At 32.6% G+C, this 22,732-nt stretch overlaps 1 protein-coding gene and 3 non-coding genes across 4 annotated transcripts; 3 read left to right on the forward strand and 1 right to left on the reverse strand.

Moving 5' to 3' along the window:
- Positions 1–343: 343 nt before the first annotated feature.
- LOC113861771 lies at positions 344–450 on the reverse strand. The gene has a single exon (XR_003504334.1). It is a non-coding gene; the product is annotated as a small nucleolar RNA R71 (small nucleolar RNA).
- Positions 451–1,181: 731 nt separating this feature from the next.
- LOC113857855 lies at positions 1,182–2,845 on the forward strand. The gene is made up of 3 exons (XM_027490102.1): positions 1,182–1,382; positions 1,576–2,184; positions 2,678–2,845. Exons 1-3 carry the CDS (start codon positions 1,182–1,184, stop codon positions 2,843–2,845), a joined length of 978 nt encoding a protein of 325 aa, XP_027345903.1.
- Positions 2,846–3,602: 757 nt separating this feature from the next.
- On the forward strand, positions 3,603–3,706 carry LOC113861813. Its single transcript, XR_003504346.1, has one exon. It is a non-coding gene; the product is annotated as a small nucleolar RNA R71 (small nucleolar RNA).
- Positions 3,707–12,235: 8,529 nt separating this feature from the next.
- On the forward strand, positions 12,236–12,342 carry LOC113861625. The gene has a single exon (XR_003504276.1). It is a non-coding gene; the product is annotated as a small nucleolar RNA R71 (small nucleolar RNA).
- Positions 12,343–22,732: the final 10,390 nt, after the last annotated feature.

Consider the following 22,732-nt stretch of genomic DNA (forward strand, 5'->3'; position numbering starts at 1 on the left):
GCACGTGCAAGACCGAGAGGAAACCCCATCTCTATTGTTCGACCTCTCGTTCAAGCAAACAACTTTGAGATCAGACCTGACCATATGAGAGTGGTCCAGCAAGAGCAATTTGTTGGGCATCCTTCTGAAGATACCCACTTGCACATTCAGAATTTCTTGACCATATGTGGAATGATTAGAATGAATGGTGTGAGTGATGAGGCTATCCGGTTGTCTCTTTTTCCATTTTCTTTAAGGGATAAGGCAAAGAGCTGGTTGTTATCTCAACTAAAAGGAAGTATCACTACTTGGGATGATTTAGAGAGCAAGTTTCTAACAATATTTTTCAGCCTCTAGAACAACCATGTTGAGGCAAGAAATGTTGGTTTTTTCTCAAAGGGAAGATGAAACACTTTAAGAAGCATGGGACAGGTTCAAAGAACTCTTGAGAAGCTACCTTTATCATGAGTTACCCGAATGGCTTCAATTGAGAACCTTTGATGATGGGTTGAATGTAGCAACAAAAACAATGGTGGATGCAGCGGCTGGAGGCTCATTTGCTCAAAAGACCTTGGAAGAGGCATGACAACTTATTGAAGTTATGGCATCCAACAATTACAATCATAGGGAAAGGAACTCTTCAAAAAGAGGTGTGTTGGAGCTGAATACCTTGGATGCACTGCTGGCTCAGAACAAATTAATGTCACAGTAGTTGAATTCCCTCAATGCCAAGCTCGAAAACATAAAAATTGAAGGGAGTAAACCAGTGCACTGTGTAGCTCCTACAAGCCAAGAGGAATACCATGAGGGAACAAGTGAAGACAGAGTTAATTATATGTAGCAACAAGGGGCTGAATAGGTGAACTTTATGAATAACATGTCAAGGCAGCAGAATTTTAATTCAAAACCGTAGTGGGAGCAACAAAATTTTCAGCAAAAACCTGTTTACCCACCTCAACAGCAGCAGTTCAGACCAAATTCTAGCTTAAATACCAGGCCACTGAATCAAACATACTATACTCCACCTGCACAAAGACAGAACCAGTAAGGAGGACAGTGGCAACAACATAATTTTCAGAATTCTGGTCATATGCAACAACAGCCCCAACAATCTCAAGTTCCAAAACAAACATCTAGCCTTGAGAAGGCACTCTTGCAACTAACAAACCACCAACCTATTTATGCAGGATTCGAGCCCAAGGATGGCTAATCAAGAAGCCTCCATCAATAATTTAGAGAATCAAATGGGCCAGATTTTGAAGAAAATAAATGAACCAACTCAAGGCTCTTTTTTTGGGAATACAGTGGAAAATCCAAAAGAATTCTGCCAAGCAATTATTACAAGGAGTGGAAAGGTGATAGAGCCACAACCTAAGAAGAAACCACTTGAAAAAGAAGATGATGTAATTGCTGAATAAGAAGAAGAGGGAGTAGAACAACAACCAGAACCAAAATTGGAGATTGCAAAAGAGGAAGAGGAGGAGAAAATTTCACCAAAACAGAAGTTGGTGGTGGATGAGGCATATTGGAACAGATCTAAGAAATAGATTTTGGAAAATTCATGCAATCCTCAAATCCCTCCCCCCTTATGTAAAGCTGCTATATCCACACATTCCCAAGAACAAAGGAAAGGAAGAGCAATTTTCCAAATTCCTGGATATTTTCAGAAAGTTGCACATAAATATACCATTTGCAGAAGCGCTGGAACAAATACCTTTGTATGCTAAGTTCATGACGGAATTACTTTCAAAGAAGAGGAAATTAAAAAAGGATGTTATGATAGCTTTAACCGAGGAATGCAGCGCAATATTGCAGCAAAAGTTGCCTCCTAAGTTGACTTATCCAGGAAGCTTCACAATCCCCTGCATTATAGGGAATGTGACCATTGGGAAGGCCTTATGCGACTTGGGGGCCAGCACTAACTTGATGCCGCTCTCCATTCTGAAGAAATTGGGAGTGGGAGAAGTTAAAAGTACAAGAATGGCTCTCCAACTAGCTGACCGGTCCATCAAGTACCTATATGGTGTAATGGAGGATGTGTTGGTGAAGGTGGACAAAATGATTTTTCTAGCAAATTTTGTTATCTTGGATATGGATGAAGATTCTGAGGTGCCTATGATCCTAGGAAGGCCATTTCTAGCCACTAGAAGGGCTTTGATTGATGTTCAACAAGGAAAATTAATGTTAAGGATGCATGATGAGAAGGTGACGGCTTCGAGTGAGGGAACACGACCATGTTGAAATCTTAAGCACGCCCATGCTTATGATGTAAAGCTTCTCTCACAACTGCGACTGAATACACTGCTGTGTATAGGATGAGCATGGGCGTGCTTTCAGATCAGAGCTCAAAAGTATGTGCAAGAACAATCAACTCTGTTCTTGCAATCTTTTAATATGCTTATTCTTTATTCTAAAAATTAAATAATATAGTTGAGCACTCTTGGGTGAGCTTCACAGTTTCATGTGCTCTCAACTTTCTTTTATTGGTCAAAATCTCCTTTAAAAATTTAGCATATTTGGGGATTTTGGAGATAACATCAATGAAAGGCATATTGATGTGCATTTTGCCCAATAAGTCTAAGAACTTGTGGAACTGTTCGTCATAAGGAGGGTGACCTTGTAGCCGCTGTGGGAAAGGTATCTTAGCCTCATAGGGCCTTGGTTGAACAAGAGGCTCTTCCTTTTTTTTCTTTTTCAGGCTCCTCACTTGAAGCACAGTCTTGCTCATAGTGATGCACGGCCATGCATAAGCACGACTGTGCTTTTATCACTGTCATGGGCATGCTTGTATAAGCACGGTCGTGCTTCTATTGTAGCAGGGGCGTGCTTATCAGTAAGCACGGGTGTGCATGTAGAATCAGCATAGGCGTGCTTCTCAACAAGAATGGGCATGCATGTGCCTCTATTCTACGATTCTTGTAATTTCTTTCCACTTCTAAGGGTGATGGCGTTGCATTACTCCCTTGGATTAGGTTCAGGCTAAGATGGCAATGTTCCCATCACTCTTTGACTTAAAAGGTTCGTAATTTGCTCCAATTGTGCACTCATCTTAGAAGAGTTGACTTGTATTTCAGATTTGACCTCTGCAAACTTCTTATCGGTTCTCTTAATATATTGGTCCAATTTGGATCTTGGATTGAGATCAAGGAGATTCTTTTCCTTCTGGTCTTGCTCCCTGACTTTGCATATGAGGAGGGCGATAAACACTTGAATTTTGACTTCCAAAGCCATTCCTCCAAGAGTTAGGAGGATTACTCCTCCACCCTGAACTATGATTGCCCATGAAATTTGCCTCCTCTTGCTTAGATTCTGGGCATGCAAGAGCTCTTACAGGTTGGTCTTGAGCCTTCATTAAAGATTCTAGTTGCTTTGCAAAGGCTGCCATTTGGTTCATTAGTGGGCTGCTGCTCTCTGCTTGGTAGATTGGAGCGGTCTCTTTCCTCTTAATGTTGTAAGAGTCAGTAGTGTGCCACTGAAAGCTAGAAGACGCCATCTCATCTATTAGCTTGTATGCATCATCTGGATCTTTTCTTATGAGGGACCCTCCTGCTGCGGCATCAATTGTAGCCCTGGTGGTGATTGATAGGCCACTGTAAAAGATTTACACTTGTCTCCATGTTGGAAAATCATAATGAGGATATCTCCTCAAAAGCTCTCCAAATCGCTCCCATGCCTCGAATAAGGATTTTGCTTATTATTAGAAACAACATATCTCCGTCATAAGCTTAGAGGACCTTGATAGGGAAAAGTACTTTCCCAAGAATTTTTGAGTGAGATCCTCCTAAGTTGTGATTGAATTGGCTGAGAGTAAGGAAAAGCATGCATTCACCCTTTTAGATACTAAGAAGGGGAAAAAACGAAGTCGAATAGCATCGTTGGAGACTCCATTATACTTTAGAGTGTTTGTCAATCGTAGGAACTTTGTCAGATGAAGATTGGGGTCTTCGTTAGTCATGCCCCCAAACTATATAGAATTTTGAACCATGGTTATGAGTGTTGGTTTCAATTCAAAATTATTTGCCTCCACATTAGGTGCTGCGATTGGTAAAATTGGTTTTTCATCAAGGCTTATAATGAGGGAAAATCAAGAAAGGGATATTAAGCTCAAATGGGTGAACTAAGATATTCAAGCACCAAGGCAGGTTTATTTAGGCTAACTAGGCATAATTAAACAAGGCCTCCATCATATGTGTGAAAATTGTAAAAATTGCACATTCAATCAAGAAACAAGGCAAGTTCTAAAAGGTGCAGCAAAATTATGATTAATCACACATGAAAGAAAAGTATGCAGTTCAAGTCTCACTACAGAATTGTAAGTGAACATGTTAATCAAGGAACTCACAAGTCACTTTTTCATAATTATATGCACATAGTGGCAAGACTGCCTCATTTGAAAATACAAGTGTGATTTCATTTTGAGAATGGGAAAAACAACTTAAAAAGAAAATTCAAACAAAATTCACAGAATTATCATTTAGACTTCATTTGATTCACAAAAAGCAGTTAAATATCTGTACTAATATTGTTGTGTTTTTCTGAAAATTTTCAGTGTATTGTGAAGCTAACACATGAATAAGAGGTAGAGAATTAACCACTCTTTCATGGCAGCTTGTGCATGTGTTAGTATCCATTGTGTGTGTACTGTGTGATTGTGATATTTTCTGCATAAAACACCAAAAATTTCATCAATTATCAGAAAAGTAAGGTAATTAAAATTGCAGAATTCTAAAACTAAAAGAAATTGAACTTCATTACAACTGAAAAATATTAGAATTGTTCTGAACAACTACTGCATTTACAGAAACAAAAACTCCTAATTGTTAAAATTTACGTAGACTAAAATTATAAACAAATAGAATTAAAAGTCCTAATCTCTGCTTCATTTTCTTCATATGAGGTTACTTCTTCCTTTGATTCTTCTTCCTCATCCTCTTCTTTTTCTTCCACCACTTCTTCAGCTGGTTGTGGGAAGTGAGTTTTGTAGATTGGCAGATCCTTAAAAATTGAGGAGTGAAGGCACTAGGCATTCTCTGCCAAATCAGGAGTATGGTACATTTCCTGCTTGGTTATTCCCATTTTCTGACCAATGTTCAGCATGCACACTCCAGCAGCATGATTCCAGCTTTGACACTGGTATGGAGTTCAGTCTGCCTCTCAGCTAACTAGTTTTGCCTCTCAGCCATTAGATGCAAGATGTCCTTCATCATCATGGGTTTTTCCTTTCTGAACTAAGAGGGAATGGGGTTGCTGAGGTGCAGGAGATGGTGGCATAGATTTCCTTCACCATGGAGATAGAGATAGGGGGAACAGATCTAATCCACTCTTGGTATTCTCCAACTTCAACTCCTGCATCCTCACAAAGTAAGGTTATTAATGAAGGAAAGGCAAGTGAATCTCTCTTGGTTTTCAGAATATTTAGAATGCATTCACTGATGACCTCTCTTACATCAATATACATATCACTAACTATTGCAAAAAGGAGTTCTGCCCTCTTCACAGCCAATGTTGAACTGTGCTTAACTGGCATAAAGGAGTTCAGAATGAAAGTGCTCCACACTTTAGCAAATGGCAACAGTTGTTTGGTGACAATGAATTTGGGCTTCTTGGACTGGTTTAGCTTCCAAGTTGTTCCTGGCCGCCCAATCCTTTGTAGAATTTCCACATAGTCCTTTTCAGGGCTATTCTTAAAAGCATTGAATCTCATAGCATTGGCATAAAATTCTTGAGCTATCTCCCTCCAACCCACGTCAGCTAATAAGCAGAAGGATTCCCAATCTCTCTTCTGGATCTCCTCCTTGTATTCAGGATAGTTGTCTCCAGCTATTTCAAAAACTCTATATGGGAAAATCTTTCTCCTCAGAATATTTGCCCTGAAGAAGTTCTCATGAGCAATACTTCTAAATTTGGGGTCACATACTTCAATTGGCCTAGAGGCTGAAGCTCTATCCATTCTAGCCCTCTTTGATCTTGGAGTGTTTCTTGAAGTTCTAAGTGGAGTGTTGTTTGAAGTTCTTACCATTTTTAGAGTGCTGCAATGAGAAATCAATTTAACAAAGTAAGATTGCAATGCATAAAGGCAGAAATACAGATTACTATTCTAAAAATGAATTCAAGTCTGCTGTCAGAGTATGTAATATGTAGATGCAACAGTACAGATGCACAACATTAAGCAATCACATTTAGAGGAATTTTAATATTCCGAATTTGGAAGTTCAGGGTGCATTCACTATCAGAAAGAAACAAGGTAGCGCAGAGCAATATTTTCAGGTTTCAACCAATTTTCAAACATAGTTTTGCAACCCCAATCATTTTCAGTAAAAAGCTATTTTATCAAAGTAATGCAGAGTTGATTGTCCTAGTATTTTTCAAGCATTCAATTGTATTGCAAGTAGCATGTAGTTGTAGTTAATCTCATTCAACAATTTTAGTTCAAAAATTTTCACTGAAGTCTTTTTAGGTCAACCTAATTTCTGCAGAAATTTTGTTCAAATAATGTGCAATGCAGATTCGAATCCTCTTAAAAAGAAATTTAAATGATAGGGAAAACTTATTCAGTGTATTGTCCATAACATCAGAATAGTGCCCCATTACCCCATTCAACATTTTCCCCAAACTTTAAACACTAAAAAAACCCTAACCACAGTTTCAAAGGGATGAGGGTAAGAGTACCTTGCAGGAAGATGCATAAATGTATAGGAAAAAAATGCTTGCTGCTGCCAGGTCGACGCACACAGGGAGTGAAATTTACAGCAAATGCTCAGAGAGAAATGGAATTTTTAGCTAGAAGAGAGTGTGCGTGTTCACTTTAGGCAGTATTTATAAATACGCTTGGCACGTGACTACTTTTAAAATCAAAAGTGAACGTTGCATCATTAAAAGCATCCAACAAGGTTACTATTTTTACACAAAGTGAGCATTCCAGAGAGTTTTATTTTTCTGAGTGGAGAGCGCGTTATCACTATTGCTAGGCAAAGTGATAATGCATAGAGGGATAACTTTTACTTACCTGTGCATAGCCACTTTTTCCAGGGAAAGTGAATGTTCCAGAGAGGTTGTTTTCCCATCTGCCTCTGCGTAATCACTCTCATTAGTGAGAGTGAGCGTTCCAGAGGAGTGTGTCAACCTTCCTGCCTTTGGATGATCACTTTTATCAGCAAAAGTGATTGTTCTAGAGGGGAACATCAAATTGCTTCTCTGCGTAGCTCCTTTCCTCTAAAATAGTGACTCCTCTCATTAGTTAATTGGCTCTCAACCCTCAAATAGCTCACTTATCACACTTTAATCCTTTCAATACACACTCTAAACATTAACTCTCAAATCAAGTCCCAAATTCACCTCAGCAGAGATATGCAGCAAAATCAAATTGCAGAAATTTCAAAAAATGAAGAACATGAGTAATGAAAATTCTCAAACAATACATAAATCTTAAAATGAGTTATAATTGTGAGTTGTCTCTCACAAGCACTCTTTTAACGTTACTAGCTTGACGTTAAATGTTCCTCACTCAAGAGGAACCAGTTGAACACAAGAGATATTCCTTGCAAATTCTTCTCCATGATAAACCTTCAATCTTTGGCCATTGACCTTGAATTCTCTCCCTGTCTTTTGATCTTCAATCAGAATTGCTCCAAAGGGAGATGTTTCTTTGATCCTCAAAGGTCCAGACCATCTTGACTTTAGTTTTCCTGGAAATAGTTTCAGCCTAGAATTAAACAACAATACTTTTTGTCCAGGTTGGAATTCTCTCTGCAGAATGAACTTGTCATGAATTCTCTTGGTTCTTTCTTTGTACAGCTTTGCATTCTCATAAACTTGCTGTCTGAACTCCTCTCATTCATGTAGCTGCAAAATTCTCTTCTTTCTAGCACTTCGTAGATCAAAATTTAGCCACTTAGTAGTCCAGTAAGCTTTATGCTCCAACTCCAAAGGCAAGTGGCATGCTTTTCCAAAGACTAATTGGTAGGGTGACATACCAATTGGTGTCTTAAAGGAACCCCTATATGCCTATAGAGAGTCATCTAGCTTTTTTGACCAATCTTTCCTTGCACTATTCACTACTTTCTCCAAAATCTGCTTGATTTCTCTGTTGGACACTTCTACTTGTCCACTTGTTTGTGGATGATATGGAGTAGCAACCTTGTGCTTCACATCATACTTCATTAGTACTGCTTCAAGGTGTTTGTTGCAGAAATGAGCACTTCCATCACTGATAAAAAATCTTGGTACTCCAAACCTTGCAAAAATATTTCTTCTTATGAAAGAGATCACCACCTTGGCATCATTTGTTCTTGTGGGAATGGCTTCTACCTATTTAGAAACATAATCCACTGCCACTAAGATGTATTCATGAGAAAATGATGTGGGAAAAGGTCCCATGAAGTCAATTCCCCACACATCAAACAATTCCACTTCTAGAATATTTGTCAATGACAGCTTATGCCTCCTAGATATGTTGTCTGTCCTTTGACACTTATCACAACTTTCAATATATTTCTTGGCATCCTTGAAGAGTGTAGGCCAAAAGAAACCTGCCTGCAAGAATTTTGCAGCAGTCCTTGAACTTGCATGGTGGCCTCCATATTCTGAATTGTGGCAATGTCATAGTATCTTAGCTTGCTCACTTTGTGGGATACATCTCCTAATTAGACCATCCACCCCAATTTTGAACAAGTATGGATCTTCCCACACAGAATTTGCTGTCATGTAAGAACTTCTTCTTTTGCTGCTAAGTTAGTCTCTTTGGAATGAGTTGAGTAGCATTAAAATTTGCAATATTAGCAAACCAAGGCATGTCTTCCACTGCAAGAAGCCTTTCATCTGGAAATTCTTCATTGATTTCTAAGGAGTTAGGGGTTAGACTTCCCAATGGAAGTCTGGACAGGTGGTCAGCTACCCCATTTTCCTTTCCCTTTTTATCTCTAATTTCCAATTTAAATTCCTACAGCAATAGATTCCATCTCAATAGTCTTGGCTTAGCATCCTGCTTGGACAACAAATATTTAAGTGCAGAATGGTCAGTATACACTATGACTTTTGATCCCATCAAATATGATCTAAATTTGTCAAAAGAAAACACAATAGCTAGGAGTTCTTTTTCAGTAGTTGTGCAATTTACTTGTGTAGGATTTAAAACCTTGCTGGAATAGTAAATTACATGCAATTTCCTATCCTTTTTCTGTCCTAGAACAGCACCTACTGCACTATCACTTGCATCACACATCAATTCAGAAGGCAAATTCCAATCAAGTTTTACAAGAATAGATGCAAAAATGAGTTTCTCTTTCAAAACAGAAAATGCATGCAAACAAGCATCATCAAATACAAAATCAGCATCTTTCACAAGTAAATCACTAAGAGGTTTTGTAATTTTTGAAAAGTCTTTGATAAACCTCCTATAAAAGTCTGCATGACCTAGAAAACTCCTAACTCCCTTAACATTAATTGGTGGAGGCAGTTTACTAATGACTTTTATTTTTGCTTGGTTCACCTCTATTCCCTTTTCTGAAATTTTATGGCCAAGGACAATGTCATCTTGGACCATGAAATGACACTTCTCCCAATTCAACACAAGGTTAGTATCTTGACATCTCTGCAAAATAGTGGATAGATTAGCTAAGCAATCATCAAATGAATTACCAAAAATAGAGAAGTCATCCATAAGCACTTCAATGATGTTTTCTACCAAATCAGAAAAAATGGAAAGCATGCACATTTGGAATGTAGCAGGCGCATTGCACAATCCAAATGGCATTCTTCTATATGCAAAAACTCCAAATGGACATGTCAATGCAGTCTTCTCTTGATCCATAGGGTCCACTGCTATTTGGTTGTATCCTGAATATCCATCAAGGAAACAAAAGAATGCATGTCCAGCAAGTCTTTCCAATATTTGGTCAGCAAATAGAAGTGGGAAATTATCCTTTCTAGTTATATCATTCAACTTCCTATAATCAATACACATATGCCAACCAGTGACAGTCCTAGTAGGTATAAGTTCATTCTTCTTATTAGGCACAACTGTCATCCCTCCTTTCTTAGGGACAACTTGGACTGGACTCACCCATTACCTGTCAGAAATTGGATAAATAATCCCTACATCTAGCAACTTCATGACTTCTTTCTTGACTACTTCTTTCATGGCTGAGTTCAACCTTCTTTGTGGCTGCATAACTAGGTTAAATTTCTCTTCAAATAGAATTCTATGTTTACAAAAAGAAGGATTTATACCTTTCAAGTCTGAAATACTCCAGCCTATTGTTGATTTGTGCTTTCTTAAAATTCTTAGCAACTTTTCCTCTTCTTCCTCCTTGAGCTCATTGTTGATGATGACTGGATTCTCATCCAAGAAAGCATATCTCAAGTGAGAGGGTAGTTGCTTGAGCTCTAGCTTCTGATTTTTATCTTCTTTCACTTCTTTCTTAAGCTCTTCTTTGACTGAATTTTCTGCAGGTGTTAGAATTGGTAGAGCTTCCAATTGTTGCTCAATTTCCATCATTTGTTCTGCTCTACAAATCTCAGAATTGGTATTTCCTGCAACTATATTTTCTCTCAACATAGAATTTTCATCAAGTTCATTAATCGGATAATATGTAATAAGCAAATCCAATATATCTACTCTCATACATGAATTATCTTCAGCTGGATATTTCAATGCTTCAAAAACATTAAACACTACCTTTTCATCTTGAACTCTAAGCATGAGTTCTCCTTTTTTCACGTCAATAAGAGCTCTTCCTGTTGCAAGGAATGGCCTGCCTAAGATCAAAGGTATGTTTGCATCCACCTCCATGTCCAGAATTACAAAATTTGCAGGAAAAATGAACTTATCAACTTTAACCAATAAATCTTCAACAACTTCATATGGATAAGTGTATGATCTATCAGCTAGTTGCAGTGTGATGTTGGTGGGTTTCAATTCTTCTATGCCCAATTTCTTCATGATAGCTAATGGTATCAAGTTAATGCTTGCTCCCAAATCACACAATGCTCTTCCTACAGTACACTGTCCTATTTCGCATGGAATGCTGAATGATCTTAGATCTTTGAGTTTTTGAGGAAACTTTCTCTTGAGAATGGCACTGCATTCCTCCGTCAAGGGTACTGTCTTGTCATGCTCTAGCTTCCCTTTTCTGGAGAGTAGTTCTTTCATAAACTTTGCATATGAAGACATCTGCTCCAAAGCTTCTGCAAAAGGAATGTTAATTTGTAATTTCTTAAAAACATTCAAAAATCTTTCAAATTGTTCTTCCTGTTTAGGATTCTGAACTCTTTGAGGATAAGGCAGCCTCTTGTATTTTTCTGGATCTATTGGCTTGCAATCTTTAATAATTTGAAATTTCCTTGTTGCAGATCTTGTTCAATTCTTCTTTCTTCTGCTGCATCATTTGCTTTCTTCTCTGCAGGTTTAGGACTTGCAACCACAGCTCCACTCCTTGTAGTTGTGGCTTGACATTGCTCTTTAAGATTTATTATTGTGTTGCTTGGAATTCTTCCTTCATCTCTGTTGGACAGTTGTTCAGCTAACTGTCCAATTTGTGTTTCCAACTTCTTCATGGAAGCTTCTTGGTTCTTGAAGCTTGTTTGAGTTATTTTAATGAATTGCAGCATAGTTTCCTCTATCTCAGTTAACCTTTCATTCATAGGTTTGGCAAATTTCTGATTTCCTTGAGGTTGAGTGGATGGATTCCTTTGAAAGTAAGGTTGTTGTGCTGCTGGACCTGCATTAGAAAAAGGTAAATTAGAGTTAGAATTCTTAGCAATAGAATATTGATTATTCCAATTAGAATATTGCTAATTTCTATTATTTAAAAATTGAAATCCAAGTGGGAAGGAGGGTTGTTGTCTCTGAAAATTGCTCATATAATTCACTTGTTCCTGTGGTTCACTTGTAGATGCATCACATGCACCATTGGCATGATTTCCTCCATAAAAATCATAGCTTAGTTGACTAGTTTGCACACTTCCTGCTTGAAGGTTGCTAATCTGTTGAGTCAAGGCAGCTATTTGTTCTGAAAACATCTGGTTTTGCAGCTAATTCTATGCAAGAAAAGTTTCCAAAAATTTAGCTTCATATCCAGTGTTTCTTCCTTGATTCCTTGAATTTGAATTATGGTACATTGATGATGCCATCATCTTAATGATTCTTTGAACTTCTAAAGATTTCATGTTTAAAGAACCTCATGTAGCTGCATTAACCATAGTTCTTGTTGTTGCATTCATCCTATTGTAAAAAGTCTCCAATTGCATCCAATCTGGAATACAATGATGTGGACACCTTCTCAGCAATTCCTTGTATCTTTCCCAAGCTTCATACAATGACTCTCCTTCTTGCTGCACAAAGGATGTAATTTCTCCTCTCAGCTTGGCAACTTTGGATGGAGGAAAGTACTTGGTTAGAAATTTGTTCACAAGCTCTATCCAAGTTGTGATGCTTCCTTGTGGTTGAGCTTGTAACTAGCATTTGGCTCTTATGGCATCTTCACTTACTCCATTCATTCTAATAGTATCACATAACTGCAAAAGATTTGAAATATGTAGATTAGAATCATCATAAATTCCACCAGAAAACTGGTCTTGTTGCACTAAATGTAGCAAGGTTGGTTTTATTTCAAAGTGATTAGCTTGAATAGTTGGCCTCACTATGGAAGAGTTATATCCCTGCATGTTTGGAATTGCATAGTCTCCTAATATTCTCATCCTAGGTTATTCTGCCATCTCTAAAATTGACTGTTCTAGAGATGTAGGTGTTCCTTTTTGGATAGGAGTATTCTGAACTTCTGGAGAATGGACAACTTCTAATTCACTATCACTTCCTATGAATTTTTCTGCTCTATCTTCTTTTCTTAATCTTCTTAAGGTTATGTCTATGTCAAGATCAAATACCAAAGTGGATTTGTTTTTGTTTTTCTCTCGCATATACAAATCGAAATTAACTAGTTAAACTAAAAATCAATATTAGGAGATGTAAAAACAAAGATTATGCAGAAAAATATCAGCAAAAACATATAAAAGTCAAGTCTAAATAATTACAGAATTATGCAGAAATCTCCATTATTATTCTATACTTATCTAATTAAAGGTAAAACAGAGTAATTTCTATGTAACACTAAACTGAAGAGAAAAATTCAGAAAACAAAACTCAATCTAGCAATTTTCTATTACTAATGATATTGAAACACAAATTCTCTGGCAACGGCGCCAAAAACTTGTTGTACAATATCTAAATACTAGCAAGTGAATTAGGAATTGCAACAAGTAATGAGTAAAATTAAGATCCAAGTATCGTCTCCACAGGGAATTAGGAAATCAACTACCACTTCTCAGATCAAGAACTAGTTGAGTCATACAAATTTGGAAAGGTTCTAACATATAAAAGCAATAAACCAAAACAATACAAAGAATTAAACTTGCAGTAAAATAGAGTATGAAAGTTGTGTTGAGATGAGATACGAATGAAGGATAGTTAGGAATTTATTTCACAAGAATATCAATATTAATTCAATTAAACCTTTGAACATTCAAGCAATTGGTTAATTGACAATCAGTTTCACATATAACTAGTGAAAGGTTAATTCCTTAACTCATTGACCCTAACGATAAACTAAACCCCCCTAATCCCTTATGTGAGATTCAATTTCAAGTTGCATTAAGAATTAAAACCATAAGATTATAGAATTAAGTTCCCTTATCCCTAAGAAATCCCTAATTTTGGTTGCTAATTCAGATCAGAGAAGCAAATCCAATTCCCATTGGTAAAGGTTCCTCTTTGATTAATCAATTGAATTCCTATTCAAAGATTATGATAACAACAGAATTAACAACTCAATTAATCCAAGAACTCAAATTTCAGAAGCAAGAATCGAATCAATACATTAATTCAAGCTCCATAAACTCCTAACTATGAAGAAGTAAGCAAACATTGTAACAAAGAAAAAGAAAGAAGGAGTAGAAGAGCAAGAACGATGAAGAGCCATCTTCAATGATCCCCAATCCAATTCCTCTTCTTGGAGCTCGATGTTCTTCCCCAATACTCTCCCTAACTCTTTCTAAACGAAGAAAAGAAGTAAAAATGAAAAATGAGCAAAAGATCCTGAGATCTGAGCTTGCTTTAGTATTTATAAGAATTCTCGCCTCTGCGCGTCATCACTTTGCTCTACAAGAGTGGCCACGCAGAGGCTCATATAGTTTCTAGAAGACTGGAACATTCACTTTTGCTGATAATGGTAGCAACGCAAGAGGTCGAGGAGTGCGTGTGTTCACTTTCATGAGTAAAAGTGGCCACGCGCAACTTGCCTTGATACACTTCTCTCTGGAACATCCACTTTCGCCAGCAAGAGTAACCACGCATAACCTTGCTGATTTTGAAGTCCTCTAGAATGCTCACTTTCGCCAGCATGAGTGATAACGCCTGGTATGTTCTTCTAAGAGACTCTCTGGAACACTCACTTTCGTTGGTAAGAGTGACCACGCCAAGACTATATTCCTCATTTATGCTCTAAAACTATCACTTTCACTAACAATAGTGATCACGCCCAGCCTTCATTCTATTATTCTTGTTCTTTGAGTCTAGAATTGCCACTTTTCCTCTATCATTCCATTGATCTTCCATCTTTATGCACTTGGCTCAGATTTTCCTACAAAAACATGATAAAATTCTTAAATTCTACACAGAAAATTCACAATTTCTAAAACAACTATGTATTTAAAGAAAATCTTCAATCATTATCTTTTTATGAGTTTTTCTTCTTTTTTTAACATATTTTCCTTATCAAATGGGTTAAAACTATATTAAAATACTAGTAAAAATATAGATTCATCAGCGATGCTTCCAGGAGTGCCTCTAGTAGTGAGTGTCATGTAATCTTGAATTGATCTCCTTCCCTCTGCTATTCTTTGCTCTCTCACTTCTTTTCTTTGTCTATGAACTGTTCTTTCAATCTCTAGATCAAATAAACAAGTTGTAAAACACTTAGAACTAGTGAGCATACATTAAAAGAAATTGTGAAATAAAAAAAATTAAAATAAAATAAAAACAAAAATTATAAAATATAAAAGAGAAATTTAACAATAAACAAAACAGAATTAAAATAAAATAAAACACAAATTGCTCAAATCAATTAAATTTGAGATTTTCTTAATATTGAAAAAGCAATCCCTGCAACGGCACCAAAAACTTGTTCGGAGGGCAAGTGTACCCATCGAGAAGTAATAAAGGATTCTTAAATTAAGTTCTGAAATATTGTCCCACAAGGATTGATTTCCAATTACTAAGAATTTCCTAATTCAATTGTTTAAGCTTCAAAGATACAAGATTAATTAAAAACAAGAATTTATAAAATCAATTATAAAACTAAAAGCAAGGAATACAATGCACGTCTTGGTTAAACTTATCGGAGAGGAACCTAGGACATATGAGTTTTCTCATTCAATTCTTTATGTTATTTTTATGTTTAACTCTAAATCCAATTTCCTTGTGATTACTAATCATTTATATGAATACTATTAATACCCAATGGTCATGCAATATTAATATTCTTTTCTCTAAATTAACATCCTCAATGGTCATGCAAGACATCAATTTGAGAAAGCTTGAGGAACCTATGAACTTGTTAATTTAATAACGATTAGAAGAGAAAAATTGGTTTGGTCTACCTAATCCTTTGTCTCATTTTACCCTATAGATATATTTATTAACCGAGGTACAGTCGCCTAACGATATAATTAATTAGAATTAAGAAAGAAGCGTAATAGGATAAAATATAATCACAGAATGGATTCAAATTTAGATTCAAACGTCAAAACCCTATAAATTCATGAACAATAGTTCCTATAGCCCTAGCTATGGACTTAGTTATTCATGCTAAAGAAAAGAACTAAAACAATCATAAATAAAGCCATAAAGAAAAGCAAACTAGAATGAGATGACTTTCCGGTCTTCAGGTATGATCACTCAAAGCTCCAAGTCCCGCCAATAGGGATAGAAACAGGCCAGGCTAGGCCAGATTTTACTCTAAACAGGCCTGACCTACAATATAATTATTAGGCCTGAGTCTGGCCTGTTACCTGTTAAAGGCTTTATTTTAGGCTTGACCTCGCCTGTTTAAGTGGTCTGGCCTAGCCTGGCCTGAAACCTGTTAACAAAGCCTGTTAAAAAAAAAAATATTAATAAAAATATAAATATTTTATTATTAAATTAGTTTATACATTTTTCTAATTTCTATCTATGTTCTTAATAATTATTAAATAATTACACTAATATTTATATAATTTTATAAATAATTTTTAAAATATTATTTAAGTATTAATTATAAATATTTTATATTAATAAAATTTATATTTATATATATATATATATTTTTTAAATTATATAAATAGTAAATATTTTAGTTTTATTTTAGAAACATATTTTGTTTATTTAAAGACATCTTAAATTCAACAAATAAAGTTATAGTAAATACATAAAATTGATAAAAAAATAATAATATTCACATAGTTTGTTGAATCAATTAAAAGAAAATTATATATTTTAAAAAAATAAATTTAAACTTACTGCAATATATATATATATATATATATATAAATATATATAATGACAATAATAATAACTATTAAATTAAAAAAATAATTACAAAAAATAACACTTATAAAATTTATTGAATCAGCTAAAAAAATTATTATATTTTAAAAAGTAAATAAATATCGTCATTATAAAAATTGTAGATGATAAATACTTATATTATAAAATTCATAGATGCAGAAAAATAACATATGAGCATAGGAAGAATTATTAAAATTTATATTTAAATTAAAATAACTTATATTTCTAAATTTTTATCTTAATTTAAAAAAATGTGATTAAACTTAATATAAAAATTTAAACTTAATGTACTATATATATATATATATATATAATGAAAACAATAATAACTATTAAATTAAAAAATAATTACAAAATATTTAATTTTATTTGTCTCATTAATTTGTTATTTTAAATTAATAAATAAATATAAAATTAACTACACTATAATATTAATGTAATATAGAAAATATTACTGATACAATAAATTAAAATACATACTTATAAATTATATATAAATTGATAAATTGACTAATAATTTAATTAAAACATGTGCAAGTTATAAAAATATATATTATTATATAATTTATTTATAATTATATTATTTATATTATTTGCTACATGGTCTAATTATACATATATATATATATATATATTAATATATATTATAATAAGTTTTTTATTTTATTTTGTTATCATTTTTTTGATAAATTTTTACTTTCAAATAAAATATAATTCAGATTTAAGCAATCTCTATTTATTATAAATAAAAAGAATTATAACATAATATATTAATATAATAATTAAATAATTAAATTAATAATAATAAAATTAAGAGTATAAAAAATATGTTAATATAATTTTATTATTTTATTTTTAAATTTTATTTCGTTTAGTTTTGATTACGTCTTATTCCTGTTCAAAGGCTTAACTATTTTTTAAATTGTTTAAATATTATAATTTATTATTAAATAAATTTATTATTTAAAAAGTGTAATCATAGATAAATATTTTTAATTTTTAATATAATATAATTTCTGTTTATTATAATTATAAATAAATAAAATTATAACATAATATATTAATTTAATAATAACAAAATTAAGAATATAAAAATATATTATTAAATAACTTTATTATTTAAATATATTTTGATAGCTCTATGTGGCTTTGAGTTCTCCATTGCACCTGGAGATATATAGGAGCGGGAACCATACCCGTCAAGTCAAAATAATTTTCAAAATAACTCAAATAATATTTCAATAAATAATATTTTTCTTTTAAAATAAAAATAATTAATATTTACGGGTTAATAACTATTTTTTAAGATTAAAATGAATTTAAATAATTAATTTAAAGTAACTGTTTTTAAACGGACGTTGTAGGTGTTAATATCTTCCCTACACGTAAATGACTCTCGAACTCATTTTTTGTTTCAAAGATCATATTATTTAAAAAGTTTTTTCAAGATTTTTTTAAAATAAATTTTAGTAGCGACTCCTCTAATATTTTTGTAAACGTTTTTTTTACCGTATCGTTGTGATTGCCTAGTTACAACATTGGAGATTAAAATTGTTGTTTGACTTCTCTTATTACCTTTTTATGGAAATAAAAATAAAAAAATACAACATAGAGACTTTTCCAGAAATCATCAATTACAGTACTACTCTCGTCCAAATTCACTTAATTATGAAATTTTCATGCGATGTGATGTGTTAGTGTCAACGAGATCACATCTTTTATATATAAATTTTATATTTTATATAAATTTTTATTTTTATATTTATAAAAATTATCTTAATTTTTTTATCTATCTACTTTTATATTATTTGCATTTAATTAAAAAATTTGACACCACACAATAAAAGTATTATCTTAAAATTATTTTTTATTAATTCTTTATTATTTTGATGCATACTATTCATATTTATAAACTTAAAATAAAATAAAATAATTTTTAAAAAATATTATTTAAAACAATTTTATTATTATATAATTATTTATAAAATATAAAATATTATTTTTCTAATAATTAAATTATGTGTATATTTATTCTAAAATAAAATATAAGTGTATTGCATGAATTTAACAATACACTAAGTTCTATTAAAACTATTTGCAAGATAAATACTTTAGCATCAGTGTTGTTGCATCAATACTATTTCCTATAAATTATTTTTGTTACTATTATTCTTAATCATACATAAATAGAATATATGTTTTTATTTTTAATGTAAATATGTAACAATTATATTAAATATAAACGTGACTTAAATTGAATGTGTAAAAGCTTATACAATAATAAAGACATAAAACAAAAATAAAAAATAATTTAAAAGATGCTAAATCAAAAAAACATGAAGGTGAAATTAAGTACTACTAATAATAAAATTCTTTTAAAAAATATATAAAAATATTAGCCACAATTATTTTTTAAATTCTATAAAACTTAAAAAAAAACTTTGTCATTTTATATGCAACTTGTTTAATTTATTTTAATCATTATAATATTACATTATAAATGCATAAGGTAAATCAATAATATAGAAGTATTTTATAAATTTTCATTGAAATTATATTTAATATAATAAATTTTATTCTAATTTAATAAGTAATAAATTTAAGAATGTTTTAAAATATATATTTTTATAATTAAAATAAAACTTTTGATTAATTTTATATAACATATTTTATGAAATTATAAATAAACATGAGCAACGTAGATCATAATTATTAGTTTCTAAGTAACTTTATTTTCAACTAATTGATTATTCGTTTTAATCATTATTTACTACACTAATCTTGTTACACAGTAAATGCAAAAGAAAGAGCCACGGAAATCCTGGGTCTAGGAATAATTGCAAGTACTCTGAAATGGCGTGAAAAGTGAAAAAAGACGAACAACAATCTAAATGGGATGATTAGACGTCGAAGTAGCAAGAAGATGAGCATCCAAATCACAGCCGCCCATGTATTTCATGTGTTTTTGTTCGAATAGTGATCTGTCTGGGGACTTTTTTCAATCAGTATTTTTCCAAAGACGGTAAATACGGAAAGCTCGTTCGCACTATGAATATTATAACAACCAATAAATATTTATATAATATCATACAACACTGAACTAGTTTAAAAGTTTTTATATTTGATTTAAATTTTTTATTATTTTACTAGTAGATATAAATTAAATAAAAAATTTATATAAAGTCTAAAGATTTTAGACTTATCCATAATATATAAATATTAAATATTATATTAAATATGAATTTATTCTTTCTTTCTTTTTTATAATGGTAGCTAAGGCTTAATAAAATAACGTTACTGAGAGTGAAAGCGAGCGTTTGGTCAGCTGAAGATCTCTTCTAATGGGTGTGAGTGTTAAGGGCAATCCTGGGTCGGAGATTACCTTGGTCTCTGCCACCACCACCATTCTATCTGCCCTTATCTTAAGGATTGTGCACCACTAAGGACATGCATGGAAGAGAAGGATCCATAGGAGAATCTTTAGGACACTGCATGCACACCCTACTTTTGTTTATGTATTGACATGTATCTGTTGGAATGGCTGACTAATGTATAGGTAGACTAGTGTTTATAGTAACATAGTTTGGTCATTTTTGTGATGCTGTTCTCACTGCATATCTATAGCGATTTGATAATATACAGTGTTCTTTAGAAGGAGTCTTTTAACAAGTTACAATTAATTATGATTTTCTTTCATAATCATGGCTGCTAACATGCACTTACTTTATCTTTTAGAAGTAAATTAGCCGGTTATGACTTTGATTTTCTTCAAATACACCTAAGGTGTAGGTTGTCAAAGTACTTCTAAGAAATAAGTTGGTGTATGCATGTTGTCAAACCTCATATGTCTTTGTTGTGTGTTGTTTTGTAGAAAAATATTTCGTCAATTAACAATTTAAGTTTTCTCAATTACAATTTGAGTTGATGTATTTGAAAAAGAATATTTTCCATGTTCGTATTTCTGTAACTATTTTCATAAAATTATGATGAATTTTCGTTTGGAAAAGTGATCTATAATAAGCTCTTTTCTTCATTACGCATGTTTAAAATTAATTTACATAAAAAAATGATAAAAAAGTTACGTAGTCATAAAAATAGTTATAATATTTTTTAAAAATTTATTTTTTTATTATTGAATTGATCTATTCATATTTATTTTATTATAATTTTAAATATGAAGTGATACCATAATCAATATGTATTTATTTTTCTACTCTGTCTACTTCTAATTGGATTATTATGTATTTCGTCTTCTTTTAGAATTTCATCTTTATTCAAATATTATAATTTTTTTAGTTACTTAGAATACTATTTAATGTATGTAATATCCTTCTTAGAAGTCTTACTATAAATTTGCATAATCTTTGTTTTGCAAGAGAGAAAAAAAAAAGTTTAACCAAAATTATTTAATACATGATTTAACTTTTATATGTAAGCTCTTGCATGTGTTTTCAAAAGTAAACAAAAAGTAGTTAAGTTTTAAAGTTTATTTATTTATTTGCTACTTAGAAGGGCAAAATAATCCAACTACAAAGAGGTTCTAAGACACCTAATGCCAAGAGCATCAAGGCTAGGAAAGAAAGCAAGGGGAAGGAGGCCTCATCAAAGTAATACAAATATAGAGACTTGTCAATGCTTACTTTTATTAAGTTATTTGTATATTAGTTAGCCTCTCTACAAACTTGTATAATCTTAATGAATTTAACACATTTTAACAATTTTTTAATATTTTTAAGCACCTTAAAAGGAGGGTGATAATGAGACTAAACATTTAAAATTAAAAGGACAGCCTTATTGCAATCACTCTTAATCCAAATTGATTGGTACCCCTTCTATATCACAAGTTAAACTCCATAGAAGATGCCCTAAAGCATAATCATGCTGCAAAATCCTTCTGGGAATTAGACTTTGTTATCATGGACTACGCCTCAACAAGCAGTTGCACCTTGACACTTGGAAATAATACCATCAACATTCAGTTTTACATAACCAAGCCTATGATCAGAAAACATGTACTAAAAATCACACAAAAGAATCTTATGTATAAGGGAATTAGGCTGAGCAGACAAGTTATGAAAGATAAACTTGTTTCATTCTTTTCATAATTCTTTGCCAAAAAAAGATACTCATTAACGAGGGAAGATAAAGTTTTTCAAAATAAAATTAGCATAAAAACAGTCTCTAAGAACATGCATAATGGTCTCAAAAGCCTCCCACACTTAGGATAGGTAAGAGAGTCAACCATACTTCTATTATACTTTTCTTTATTAGTGAGAAGCCTCTCATGTTCCACCTTCCAAAGGAAAAAATATATTTTAAGAGGGATTTTTCAAATCCAAATTAATTTTAAAACTTCATAATTACAATTAGGCTCTGGATAGACCTATACAAAAGCTAGTATGCTAACTTAATAGAAAAAATTTCATTCTTTGTCAAATTCTAAAAAACTAAATAAGGATCCCTATGCCTAAAAGAGGGATTATATAAATCAATATCATTACAAGCCTGGTCAAGGAGAAAATTTAGCTATTTTAGCCCAATCCCAAGTACCATTAGAATAAAATAAAATCATAGAAAGGTCTAGATCATTTTTAGGCACATGCGACAGAGAGTAATCACATAGCTTAGGAAATTTAGGGTTTTAGTTATCAAACTAGAACTTGATGGACATTCCATCCCCAATGGTCTAGCTTAGGCCTTTATTGAATAAAGGCCGAACAAAGACTAAGCTTCTCCAAAATAAGGCATTAACCAAGGGCAAAATTATATATTTTTTTGCTAAGAACTTGAGCCTACAGAGTATTTGGGGAAGTTATCAGCCTCCAACAAAGCTTCATAAGATAGACTCTGTTAAACCTTTTGAAATCTCTAAAGCCAAGACCTACTTCTAATTTAGATTTACAAATTTTCTTCCAACTAATTAAGTGACATTTTCTACTTCCTAAGAAACTCCAGATGAAATGTTTACAAATGCTAATAATTTCATTACAGACAGAGTTAGGTATAATATTAGCTTGCATAACATAGGAAGGAATGCTTATAAGGTAAGATTAAGTAAGAGTAACCCTACTAATTAAGGACAGAAAGTTCATTCTTCCCAAAGACAATTTTTTCCTAATTTTATATATGAGAAAGGAGAATTGTTTTTTAATAGGA

The sequence above is a fragment of the Abrus precatorius genome, unplaced genomic scaffold (assembly GCF_003935025.1).
Source record: "Abrus precatorius isolate BTA unplaced genomic scaffold, Abrus_2018 Scaffold1, whole genome shotgun sequence".
In the NCBI taxonomy this organism is placed as follows: Eukaryota; Viridiplantae; Streptophyta; class Magnoliopsida; order Fabales; family Fabaceae; genus Abrus; species Abrus precatorius.